We start from the raw sequence: 12459 nt of genomic DNA on the forward strand, positions 1-12459 counted from the left end.
GAGGAACGGGGGTGACCGCGTGAAGAAGCGTAGCGCAGGGAACATCCACTCTGCTCTTGTGGGAACAAGTGGCACTTGTCCCTGGTGACTTCTCCTGTGGCCCAGGCTGCAGAGCCGAGCGGTGCCAGGTCCCTGCTCCTGGGGAGTGTGTGGGGGTGGAGGTGCAGTGGGGCAGCCGAGAGGGGCCACGAGGGTCGTCCGGTGGGTTCTGCCACACCTCAGTGACATTGATAAGCTTGAGTTGTGCATACTTAAATTAAGACCCTATAGGGTATTGGGGGTGTGTGTGTGTGTATATATATGTATGTAATTAGGGAATGTTTATTGGGCTGACTGCAGCATGCCAGCCCTTCTTCCAGTGTTCAGACTTTAGTGTTGCTGCTTACTGGCTCTGAGGCAGTGAGCATCAATGGAGATTGCACAGCGTCTCCCTTGCTCTGCAATGTCGTTTCGGCGAGCCTCTCCTTGGCCGTGAAAAGCACGTATCAAAGTAGTAAAATTTTGAGTTTGAAAAGGCAGGCGACTCTTTGTCAAGGCTCCAGTAGTGGCACTGGTTATTTTTCAAAGGAGGCTGGCTTGGCCTCGCGTAGTCACAGAGAGCTGAGGAGAGAGCCCTGCTTGGGAAGGGGGCAGTCCGTCTGGTCAGAACCCTCGCTTCACACTGCCAAAAAATCAGGAGCTTAATCTAGGCTGAGCTTTACCATCCACACATGGAGGTTCTTCCATTTGATTGTGCAGTTTATTTCTCGGCATCCCATTAGTGTCTTGCTCTGTGTACACATAAAGCCTTTTGATGTGTTTACCATTTCTAATCTTCTCTGTTCCTCTTATGAAATATTTTCTGAATCCTAATGTTAAGAAACAGCTTGCCCTGTAACTCTTAACTATACCTCTGCTCTTACTTAAGGTTTCTGCAGTGCCTCCACTTGATGAAGAATTGAGGAGATCGGGTTCATCAGAGGAGCGAAGACTCAACGCGGGGGCCGTTTCAGATTTCCCACCGCCCACGGGTCGCGAGGTGATTTTGCGCACCACTGTCCCCCGCCCCGCTCCTTACTCCAAGCCATTGCCCCAGCGCATGTACAGCGTGCTGACGAAGGAAGACTTCCGACTTGCCGGTGCCTTTTCAGCAGATACAACGTTCTTCTGATGTAACCAGCTGTGTTACCTTGTGTGTCTTCACAAGTAGGATGCTATTCATTTTCCTCCGAGGAAGTTGAACACTTACAGATAGGCTGGCTTGCGGTGAGGAGAAAATAAAAAAAAAACGGAGGTTCGTGTCCCCAGGTACAGAGCTGACCTGCCAGCCGAGAAGGACGCCTGTAGCAACTCTAACCTGGAGGTTTGGAATGGCTTCACGAGTAGATTTAATCGGATCTTTGGGGAAGAAAGTTTAGCAGCCTCCTCTCTGTCCAAAGGGAGCGTGGTTTTTTTTTTTTGCATTAGCTTGTTTAATAACGGACACGAATGGGCTGTATGCGAATACATCGTGTTGAAATTCATGCAGAATGTGCCGCTTTACAGTTCTTAATCAGACTTTAGCAAGTGACATTAGTCTACTTAAATTGATGTGCAAACATTAAGTAATTTGTATTTATTGCTAATTATAAATATTGAGCCCAGTATTTTTTGGTTAATCGCTAAGTTGCAAATACTTCTAAAATATCCTTAATTTTGTTTAAAGTATCCAGTACTTTCTAGTTCATGCTAAACTCCCCTAGCAGATTGCAGCAGTTGTCCAAAAAGATCTCGTCTTGGACGCTGCCCAAACAGAAATAAATATATTTGGGGCTGTAGCCTTAAGTGGATCGCTCACGGCTTTGGATACTTTATATCCTTCCCTGCACGCAAGGCCAAAGCTGTATGTACGTGACACGCACAGAGGTGTTTCGCTGTGTATTTACAGAGACCGTTTGAAAGCATACCGTGTCGTTGATCTGGTATATTGAAACAATTCTATCGCCCGCTGTAAACTAACCCCACTGGGTATCATGCAAACACTATGACGTGTATGTGCCAATGTTGCTTCACAGTGATCTTTGTGTGTTTTAATGAGAAGCAGCAAAAGATCAGCGTTACTTTACAAAATGAAATGTAAAAACAGCTACAGTATTGTTGATGTTATTCAATAAATCTGAACTTATTATTGGCTCTCAGACTTCTTTGGGTACTAGCAATGGCTTTGTCAAAACACTTTTTAAATGTCATCCTTGCGTGATTTGACCTAGGAGCAGCGTTGTTTATGACTGTGATGACATTAAGTTGTGTCTCAAATAGTAGGGTCCCAGGTATTACCCTAAAACTTCTCTGAGGGGAGAGGGGGCAGGGGCTAGAGTGTTTCCCTCAGATAAAGGTGTATCAAGTAGAAATGTTTTTCAGGGTAAAGAAGAGTTAGTTGTCTTCAGAGAAAATCTTGTCACAGAATTTGTTCTCCAGGTGGTTTGTTTTACCTGACACACCTTCCTCTGATAAAAGGGATGAGAAAGACAAAGACCAATTTAGCTGTTGTTTAACTGTCTAGCTGCTTTAAAAGACATTGCACGAGGCTAGTTACTGAATACGTACTCTTCAACTTAAGCTTCCTCCCTGATACTCTTGGTTTCCTCCTCTCCTGCTGTGCTGTCTTCATGAAACTTCAAAGTGTGGCCTCTTGTAAAGGCTGTATAAACTTGAAAATCCCTGACTTAGTTATCAAGCTATTGTTACCTGGGCTTTGAAACTGCTGAAGCAATGATTCCTTTAATCACTCGGAGGACACAAACATCATGTAACACTTTTTTTGGGCAGTTACCAAGGTGGCTTGGCTGGAAAAGTCCAGTTAGTTTCACTCTATAGAAAATGGTGCACTCGTACCATTACCTTAAGTCTTTAACTGAGAAAAAGAATGTTTGAAACTTTAAGAATTTTTCCCGTAAGGATGACCCCGAAAGCTTTTCAGCTTATTTTAACTAGATGTACTTGAAGTTGCAGTCATGTACCTTCAAAGACATGTAGCATATGGATGTGCTTTATGAACTTAGTACTGCCCTATGGCATTCAGGGGGTGGGGGAGAGACCGATAAAGCATAAAAAAAAAAAATCACCAGGAAAAAGAGAAATTATTTATTTGAACTAACCCTAAAGCAAGCCACATAAACAGTCCAAAATAACCAGCATCTCTGCAATCCTGTTAAGGAGAATGCACCTGGAGCATTTGCTAGAAACTACCTTTGATGAGATAATAGCTAATATTTATTGTTCCCTATCACGAATAGGTTTTTAATGCAAGCTGGTTTAAGTAAAACGGGATTTCAATAGACATTAATTCTAACTGTCGAAGTCCTGTAAGTCAGGCAGGCCCAGGGCCACCACTAGGCCTGTCATGGCTGATCCGAGCATTCCCAAGGCTCCTGTTGCTGTTTTGTAGGTATGAGGCAGTTTTAGAAGAGACAAATCACTCACGCTATTTTTGTCATAATAGATATCAGAGCCTGTATTTGCTCCAGTAATTTTGGTGTGCGACCAAAGAAGAGAATTCGAACTAAGATATCTTCTTGGTCCATAGTGTCCCCAATACAACTGAACACTCTAAGACCGACGGAAGTTTCAACAGAACTTCCTCAAGTTCTTGCAGCTGTAACTACGCTGTAACAGGAAAACAGTAATGCTTCAAAATGGCATCAAGGTTCCACACAGAGATTCAGCTTTAAAACACAGGGTCCTAAAAATATAACCATGATCAAGTACCTTGGATGCGCTCACCCAAGGCCCTCTGACAATCAGTGTTATAAATGATTTCTTGGATTTAATTCCATATTTTCTTCCCTCTACCAACAGCATGATAGACTACAGAGATTTTTGTGTTTTTTGAATCAGTGCATGAGGAAAACTGACTGTACTGGTTTCTGAGTTGTAATGTAACTGAATATATTTTGCATTTTAAGTCTTCACAAAAAATTTGGTGATATCACAGCTGTACTTCGTAGCTAAAGAACGTCTCTTCATCTGGCTTCTTTCCTTGGCCTGTTTTGCAGTTCTCTGCAAGAGAGAGAGAGGGGTCCGTTCCGTGAGTATTGTTACTTGGCAACAGCGTGCTCGATGGAAAGCATTAGCCCACAGTTAAACTTCAGTCTAATTTTGCAGCAGACATCATAATAAAATGCAGGTGTTTATCGAGGTGACATTTTCCCAAATCGTGAGGAAACTGTTGTATCGCAACAGTTTAATGCTACCTTTCATCTTCACTGTACGGGATGGAGAGGCTGGGAGACGGGGCTTGTTCAGCCGGGGACAACAGGGCAGAGGAGGAACCTCATTACAGTCTCCTGCTGCCTAAAGGAGGGGCAGGAGCTATGGGAGCCGGGCCCTCCCCAGGGGCACAAGGCAGCACTGGCACGGAGCCCTGCCTGGGGCGTTCCCGCGGGACACGGGAGGAGGTTTCACCCTGAGGACGGGCAGGCGCTGACCGGGGTGAGACAGTGCAGGACTGCACAGGGCGGCGCTGAGGGACCCGCTCTGACTTGGACTCTAGCCCTGCTCTGAGCCCGGGGTCAGGCTACGTTACCCTCTAGGGGTCCCTGTGCCCAAAATACTTCTGTGATGTGATCCGCACTGCCCTGGTGCACGTTCCACGACATTCCGCGTGAGAGGGTGAGGGCTTCCGACCGTACCATACTGACCTCTCTGTGGCAGACCGTACACAGAGTTTGAAGGTTTTCCAGGGAGCACTGTCCTCCTCCGCTGTAAACGGGCTTGATGTGGTCTGCCTGCCAGAACTGGCCTTCTGTCGGGTTTGTTACGATTTCATTCAGCTGCAGTAACAAAGGACACGACACTGGAAGCCTTAGACATTCCTTCTCAACTACATAGATGTTCTACCGTAAGAACAAGAAAATAATTCAGGGAAGTAGCTATTCATAGTTTTCAACAAGAGAAAGAAAGCGTTAGCATTTTTTTTGTTACTCCCTCTGGACAACTGTAATTTTAGTTAGCCTATTTGCACCCAGCCTGCAGCATGCTGAAGCACCCGGCAGTGGGTCAAGGAAGGACAGAACGAAAGGTTCAGTTTTCTTGATTGGTACAATAAGTTATCTTCAATGTCGTTTTATCAACATCAAGTGCTGATATTAAAAACAAACATACACAAGTAAAAAATGCGCAACAGCTTGAAGTGGGCTCCAACTAGGTATTTGTCATTTAAGTTTTTGATCGAGAGAGCGGGAATTGTAATAACGAGCCCTGAGAAACCTCAGGCGATAAAGCCCCATGTCAGCTTTCAAAAAGGTGGCAGACACAGAGTGCCCTTCAGGCGGAAGGCTGTAAGGAAACCCCGCTCCACAAGACTGCTCAGGCTTTTGGATGTGCACCACCACATTTTAAAAAGCTGCAAGCAGCAAAGCTGATCTCATACATGTGACCAGCAATGGTAAATGACTTCCCCCCCCCTCTCTTTTGCAAGCTTAAATGGATGTCTGAAGAATTTATTTAAACAATTTGGAACCCGTAACTTCTGAAGCAGAATTTCAACTTTGCAGCAGAAAATAAAACAGCATTTTAGTTTCTGAATAAAAATACCACTTTACATAGGAACGTTCCCCCTCCCTCCTCCACGGCCTTCAAGTCGTCGAAGAAGCAGTCACAACCATGGAAGAACGGCGGTAGTTTTAATGCATTTTGAGGCGATACTGAGAGGAGCTGCAACAACTGGCTTTTGTTAAGCTCCTACCAAACATTCTGCAAAGTCGGAATAACCTAGTACTTCTAGACCGCAACCATTCTTAAACTGTTTCATAGCCAGAAAGTTTGTTAACAAAGGGCATTTCAAGTAAATCTGGCTGCGATATTCACATCCCTAAGGAATCCAAATTCTGAAGCCTGTGCCTTTTAGCAATGAAAAATGTGTTAGAAGACACTGGGGTTTTTGTGTTTAAGATTTTGTCTTTTCTGACCCTGTTGTTGGTGCTAGGTTAGGCCTTTGATCTTAAACCTGTAAGAAGAACATTTTGGATTTCTCTGAACTATCTGCTGCGGGAATGCACAGATCAGCTGTTACTGCTTAAAACCCAGTAGTATTACCTGCCCAAGTGGAAGGTGAGACATCCAAGAACTCTGCAGAAGTTTCTTACGCTGACTCTTGGGTGCATCTCTGATGCTGAGATAAAGCTCCTGGGCGTTTTGATTACAAAACTGGCAAACACCGTGTTCAATTTCAAACACTTTAGTCCGAAGGTAGCTCTGACTAGAGCGAATCGAGAAGTCCTCCTGGCAGGCATGAGAGCAGAATCGCGTGTCCCAAGCACGGGCCTGGCAGCCTGGGTCAAGCTGAGCTGTTGGCTGTTGACAGCTGAGACAGAGCGGGTTCCCTTGGCTGTCCAAGGCTTGCAAATAGCCTTTGGATAGGGAGGAGCCTGCGGCTTCAGTCTGCTCGGAATGAAGAACTGACGGGCCTTCTCCATTTTCTGAAAGCAACCTGTTTGCAGAGAACAAAGTACAGCTGTTCATAAAGGAGGTATTCAGCAACACAATTCAGTAGGTTTTTTTATGCACTGTATATTTCCATTAGATATCCTTTATGCTCCGAAATACCAATTTCAGTTGAAATAATATCTTGCTCAGACTGATACCTGCACAGTGCAAATCATCTACTTGGTTTACATTTCCATTTAAACAAAATTTGACAATACAACAGACAGATTTTTCTTTTGCACATCTTACTACATTTACACATGTACACTGAATTATTAGCTGAAATAATGCTGTATTTATAAAGAAATGGTAGTTTCTATCAGGCATGTACTCATATAAATGTAAAATGTTTCAGCCCCCTCTTTAACAGCAGTAAAAAAGCCAAAGGAACAATCCTGGTTTCTCTGCGCAACCTTCACGGCTACCTATCAATTTCCTACTCTAAACAAGGCTTACCTCCAGGCAGGATACACACTGCTTGTTTTTAAATTTTTAAAAAGGCATTTTCTGTCTAGAATTTTCATGTTCTTTTCTCCCTTTTTCTAAGTTTTGAGGCAGAATAGAAGAAAATTTGGTGTCCCCAATTTGCTGCTGACCTCACAAGCAGGTCTGAGCTAACGCTCTTTTTTCCTTAACTGAATTGTGTAACTATTTTCTCGTTTCGTTTTAATCAGACTCAGTTAATTAGCAGCTATATCAGCAGAAAACGGATGTAAACTAAGTTGTTGTAAGAATAAAACATAGCTCATTAGCACTACAGCAAGTTTCTCATCTAAACACTGTACTTCAGCAGGGTAAACACTCACAGCAAGTAATTTTGCTACCTTAAAAAAATCTGTGGAGAAACAGCTTAATCAACTTATTGCATTAATGAACTTACTTTGTGGAATGACCCGACTGTCCAATAGAAGCATTTTCGTTCTTCAGACAAACCCCACTTTCTTTAGAGATGAGGCGCACGCTGCCCCCGCTGCTGCTAGCTTTGCTAAGTGAGGCTGCTGCTACATCCTCCTTGGTCACATACCTAAGATAATTCAAAATTCTGTCAATACACTACAAAGGGAACAATCTCCCTCAAAGAATATTCACTCTTGGCTGCAGCAAGATTGGTACGGCATATTCTCTTAAGACATTCCTCATTTCCCGGATGAGAAATGAATGAAGTTTGGGAAAACGTATTTCACCACAATACTTCCATATTACATCAGATACCTTTTTCAAAAACCAGATTCAGCTCTAAGCAGCAAACAGATAAGTTGTTTTGTGTATACCGATATGAAAATGAGAGCAATTTGGTATTGCCTGACAGCGAAATCTGAAAGCCATTCTGTTTCAGTTAGGTGAAGTCTCACTGATACTCTAGCTAATGCAGGAAGCTTGACAAGCTCTGGAGGACTCCGTGCTCTGTTAGTTACGTTTGAACTCGCTTCTTTATTTTAATGTGAAAATATACAAACCACCGCTGCGCTTAAGTAAAACTCTTAAAATCGCTTCACTCTGATCATTCTTCCGAAAACCACTATTCAGACAAGTTCTCATAAGTACACCTCTCTGTACCATACATACGGCAAACCCTATACACTACCTTAGAAGACCGCTGTAGGTTACAGTAGATTTTCTAACACGGTTCACAGTTGGATCTTTCCTACATTTTATGGAAGGAAACAATCCTGCAACAGAAACATTTACTACCTGCTGGTTCTCCTTGCACTACTGGAATTACAAACTCTATTTACTTACTTGAATTCTTACCTACAGCCAAAATAGAGTCACTCTGGAGAATTTAACAGTAGGGACTGAGAGGAATAAAAAGGTTTTTAGATAGTTTGGCAGAGGCACCTTGGTGAGTTAACCTGTACGCGTGAGAAGTTTTGTGGAGAGCAATGACAACACTGAAGCTGCAATTGTCTGTCAGGGAAGACAGCGTATCAGAAAAAGGAAAGAAAGTGGAAAAAAGGTAAACTTAGATTTTTAACAAGGATTAAACACTAGCCCTTTTCAGTGACACCCAGCAAGGAAAACAATAGTTTTGAGAAATGTCATCCACAGAGAACAGAATTGCCTAAAGAAAAAATGAGTATCGGAAGGGGTTGGAGTAGGCTGTGAATTATGAATAAAGCATTATATCATTGATGGCAACTAATGATTTATTCCTGCTTCCACGTGGGGAAAACCAACACGATTTTTTGACCTTACTTTTCTTTTGAGTCCCTGAGGTCATGATTTTTCCTCAAAAATCTCTGGCAAGTTCCAGGTGCTTAAATATGCAGTGCAGCAGAGCCAGAACAGCTGCTGAATGCGGCACAGCGCCGGACAGGGAGGCAGACACTTCCATTCCAACAGATTTATTGATGTGCTTGGTTGCCTACGTTTGTCACTATGCAACAAGCAATCATCGAACCACCGGTTCACAGTCTCAGCATCATTCCACTGAAAGTTACATTCAATACATCAAACTTCCTGCAGCCACTAGTAAGATGATAAAGAATTAAAAACGCATACCTTTTTGTGCTGCTGCCCACTGACTGCTTTTTAGACAACTCCTCTGCAGCATGAATAGGACTACAAAATATCTGACCGCTTTTTCTGACAATCTTCTGTTTCATTGCTGTTAGATGACTCCATTCTTTCACAAACCTCAGTATCTGTTAGAGAATGCTATTTGTCAGCAGCATGACAGGCATTACACAGGACTATTTTATGACACTGAAAGAGTGCTATGAATTAATACATTCAAAACTGGATGAAAACAGCTGGTATTACCAGAAACAGTCCCTTGAAGTCATTTTTCATACAAGCTGCACACACACACACACACCCCCCACCTGCTGAAGAACTCCGACAGCTCTGGCGTTGTCTAAAATAATGGTTCTGCTACAATAGGTGTGTTGATCCAGAAAGTAGAAAATAAGGCCAGAAATGGCCTTTACTAATCTAAGGTGTAGCGACAGCAGAAAGGTTTCTTGATAAAGCCTCAGGTAAACCTTTCTTGTGTAAGCAAGACTTTGCCGATGGGAAAAACAGACATGCAAAAGAGTTTTCTTCTTACAGCGGCCATTCTCCCTGTTGCAGCAGGCCTCTCAGAAAAGGAAAGTAAGTTTAGTCCCATTACTTGAACAGCATTTATAATTGGGTTTACGGACAACCTTTCTTCTTTGCTCTAACCTTCTGATACATGCTTAACACTGGACTAACAATCTGTAGCGTACAGCCCCTAATGTCAGTGTGGAAGGTTTAGCCACAGGTAAATTGGAAGAGCCGTTCAATTCAGCCAGGTGTTAGTCCATTTCTCACAAAAGTTTTCCAACTTGTAAAATTTTAACAGAATCACTGACATACTTGCTTCGAGGTCATTATATTCCTTTACAGTAATACAGTGTCAGAAAAACATACGTAATAAAAATTATTATAGTAAATTAGCAATTAATGACATGAGAAGCCAGATCACCAAATTATCTTAATTACACATCTGTTTTTATGGCAATACTGCCATCCTCTTTTCTGTGGCACAAATTTGTTCAGCGCACAAAGATCTGACTAGCAAGTAGAGACATGCTTTACCATCAAAATATTCAAAGGGCCACACTTTTGAGCAGTTTAACCTGCAATTCATCATCTTTCACAGTAATCTCAAATTTACATCACCACAGGATCCTGAGGAAAAACGGATGAACTGTTTAAAAAAGTATTCCAGAAAGGAAATTGAGAACAGATCATAATATTCATCACCTTCCCTTATTTTGCATTTAGAATTTGAAAATATATTAAAATAAAGTGGCTCTGAAGAACTTAATTTCTGGTACTGAATCTAATATTTTTTTTACAGGCTGGGAAGCCACAAAAAAAAACAACCCCAAAACTTTGATGCTGTAAACTGACAAGACCAGTAGGATTAATTGATTTCTTGAATAACTATAACCACGGGACAGTGAGGAAGTGAAGGAAAAACTGTTCCTACATAGGAATTTAGAATTTATAACATGACTGCTTGCTTTAGGATGTGTGTAGGGGAAAAATGATTTCATCCCACCCTCATCTCTACAACAGAAAACAAATGGGAGTAACAATATGACAACTGAACAAGTGGCTTGGGTTGTGGGTTTTTTCCCATTCTGGTTTTCCACTCTTTTCCTCACTGACTCGTAACTACCTACAGCAGTGAGTATCGCGTTGTTTCTGAACACGGACTATGGGAAGAATAAGTACATTGTGCAGTAGGGACTTAATTGTGACTTCAGCTTTATCCAGGAACAAACTTCCATACTTGAAGATTACGACATGCCAATGATTTGCTTTTTCTCCTTGAGGTATTCGTACATGGCAAATGTAGAAGTGTACAGATGAGTCTCACCTCCTCAGAGTCGGAGCAAGGAAGAAAGAAGTCAATGAAATGGCAGGATATAATGGAAACAGAAACAAGAAGGTATCATCTCCCTGATTCTTTTTGGGAGCATTTACTAATATGGATCTTCTAATCTAGAGGAGAAGGCTGAGGGACAGGAAGTTCCGTAAGGCAGTGCCACCCCCTGCCCACAAACATGGGATTTTTAACTTGTCTTTTCAGTCTAGCAAATAGCTTTGAAATCCTTTGGCAACATTTGTGTTACCCACTCATTAGCTGCTTCACAAAACTGTTGGTTGAATCAGTCAGGTATCTGACTTATGAATTTAAGTTCCAGCCTTGCTGGAGAATCTACCAAAAAATCAGTTTTGTTCCTACACGATAGAATCTGATTTTCCCAATTATATTTCTCTTTAAATGGACAAAACAGTTAAGAAAACTATGTTAAGCAGATAATATTGCACAGCCAATTCAAATTCTGTATTTCCTTACTTGAGTACTTGGGTTTACAGTGTTAACGTTCGCCTCAAACACCATTATGAATGTGATCTTTATTACTGAATTAACTGAAGCTACATGTCTCAGTGGAGCTCTGCCCCACGCTGCTTTGAACGTTGTTAGAAGACCAAAGGAAGAAGTGAGAGTGGAGGCCTGCTCAGAACTACAGCTCTGATACAATCTAGCACATTCTTATTCATAACGTGCCTCGTTTATTTCATAACCTTTAAAATGCTATTTTGTTGACTTATGAATGTTAGTTACTAATCCTGTAAATGAGAAATTAAATGATGCCTGGTTGATTCCATCTACCGAAATGTTAACAGGAGGCATGATAATTTGCCAAAGTAACAGACTGCATAATTAATATTCACATCAACATTTATAAGATCTGCTTGCACTGATGAAACTGTGCCTAGATCCCAAGGCCTGGAAGTGTTACGCATTTATTTAAAAAAAATAAGTCAAAGCACTCCATATTTAATAATATTTTACTGTGCCAGTAGAACTTGTTCTTACCGATGAACGATTTTGTCTATGCTGGAAAGTCTCGGGTAAATCCTCCCAGTTATCCAGCTGTATGTCCAATGGAATGAAATTATGATTCAGTGGTTCACCATCCTAGACAAGCAAACAGTTTTGTTTACAGATGCAATGTAGCACAATCTAGAAAAAAAAAAAAGTTATCTGTTTCAAGAGAATTATCTTCCCTTCCTATTAAGTTTAGTCCCTTGAGGTAAGATTTTTCCAGAAAAAAAAAAAGCCACAGATGTACGATAATACCACAGATACAAGAAACAAGGATTCACATTAATATATCTAAAAGTAAACAGAGTGAAAATTTTAACTTTGAAAATACCGGAATTTTTTTCTTTGCGAATAGTTCAGACACACAAACTGCCTTAAATTAAGAAACTGAAATTATAATCCTCTTGACTGAATTTCCAAGGGAAATGAATGATTGTAGACTGGAGAATGTCACTTTATTACAATCTAAAATCAGAATCTTAGATAGAGCATTGTTTATTACACTTAACTTTTTTTTTTTTTAAATGTCTGAACAAGTGCTACTCCACTTAATTTCTAAGGAACAAGTTGTCCCAGTGGGTACATATGACCCAGGAACTTATTGATGATTCAAACACATTCGAGAGAAGGAATCAAAGAAGAATTCC

At 41.5% G+C, this 12459-nt stretch overlaps 2 protein-coding genes across 2 annotated transcripts in view; one reads left to right on the forward strand and one right to left on the reverse strand.

Annotated features, from left to right (window-relative positions):
- The window catches only part of RAB3GAP1 (RAB3 GTPase activating protein subunit 1 (catalytic)), a 25727-nt gene extending 24474 nt beyond the window's left edge, over positions 1 to 1253 (forward strand). Inside the window, 1 exon segment of the mRNA XM_009319017.1 lies at positions 908 to 1253. Coding sequence (XP_009317292.1) covers positions 908 to 1150 — 243 coding nt within the window. The 3' untranslated portion in view covers positions 1151 to 1253.
- A 1893-nt stretch (positions 1254 to 3146) lies between these two features.
- The window catches only part of ZRANB3 (zinc finger, RAN-binding domain containing 3), a 53292-nt gene continuing 43979 nt past the window's right edge, over positions 3147 to 12459 (reverse strand). Inside the window, exons 16-21 of the mRNA XM_009318919.1 lie at positions 11804 to 11905; positions 8947 to 9089; positions 7325 to 7468; positions 6055 to 6448; positions 4659 to 4790; positions 3147 to 4017 (exon numbers count right to left, since the gene is read on the reverse strand). Of these exons, the coding sequence (XP_009317194.1) occupies positions 3919 to 4017; positions 4659 to 4790; positions 6055 to 6448; positions 7325 to 7468; positions 8947 to 9089; positions 11804 to 11905 (1014 nt within the window). The 3' untranslated portion in view covers positions 3147 to 3918. The remainder of the gene's footprint in view (positions 4018 to 4658; positions 4791 to 6054; positions 6449 to 7324; positions 7469 to 8946; positions 9090 to 11803; positions 11906 to 12459) is intronic.

Source organism: Pygoscelis adeliae, unplaced genomic scaffold, assembly GCF_000699105.1.
Source record: "Pygoscelis adeliae isolate BGI_AS28 unplaced genomic scaffold, ASM69910v1 Scaffold222, whole genome shotgun sequence".
Classification (NCBI taxonomy): domain Eukaryota; kingdom Metazoa; phylum Chordata; class Aves; order Sphenisciformes; family Spheniscidae; genus Pygoscelis; species Pygoscelis adeliae.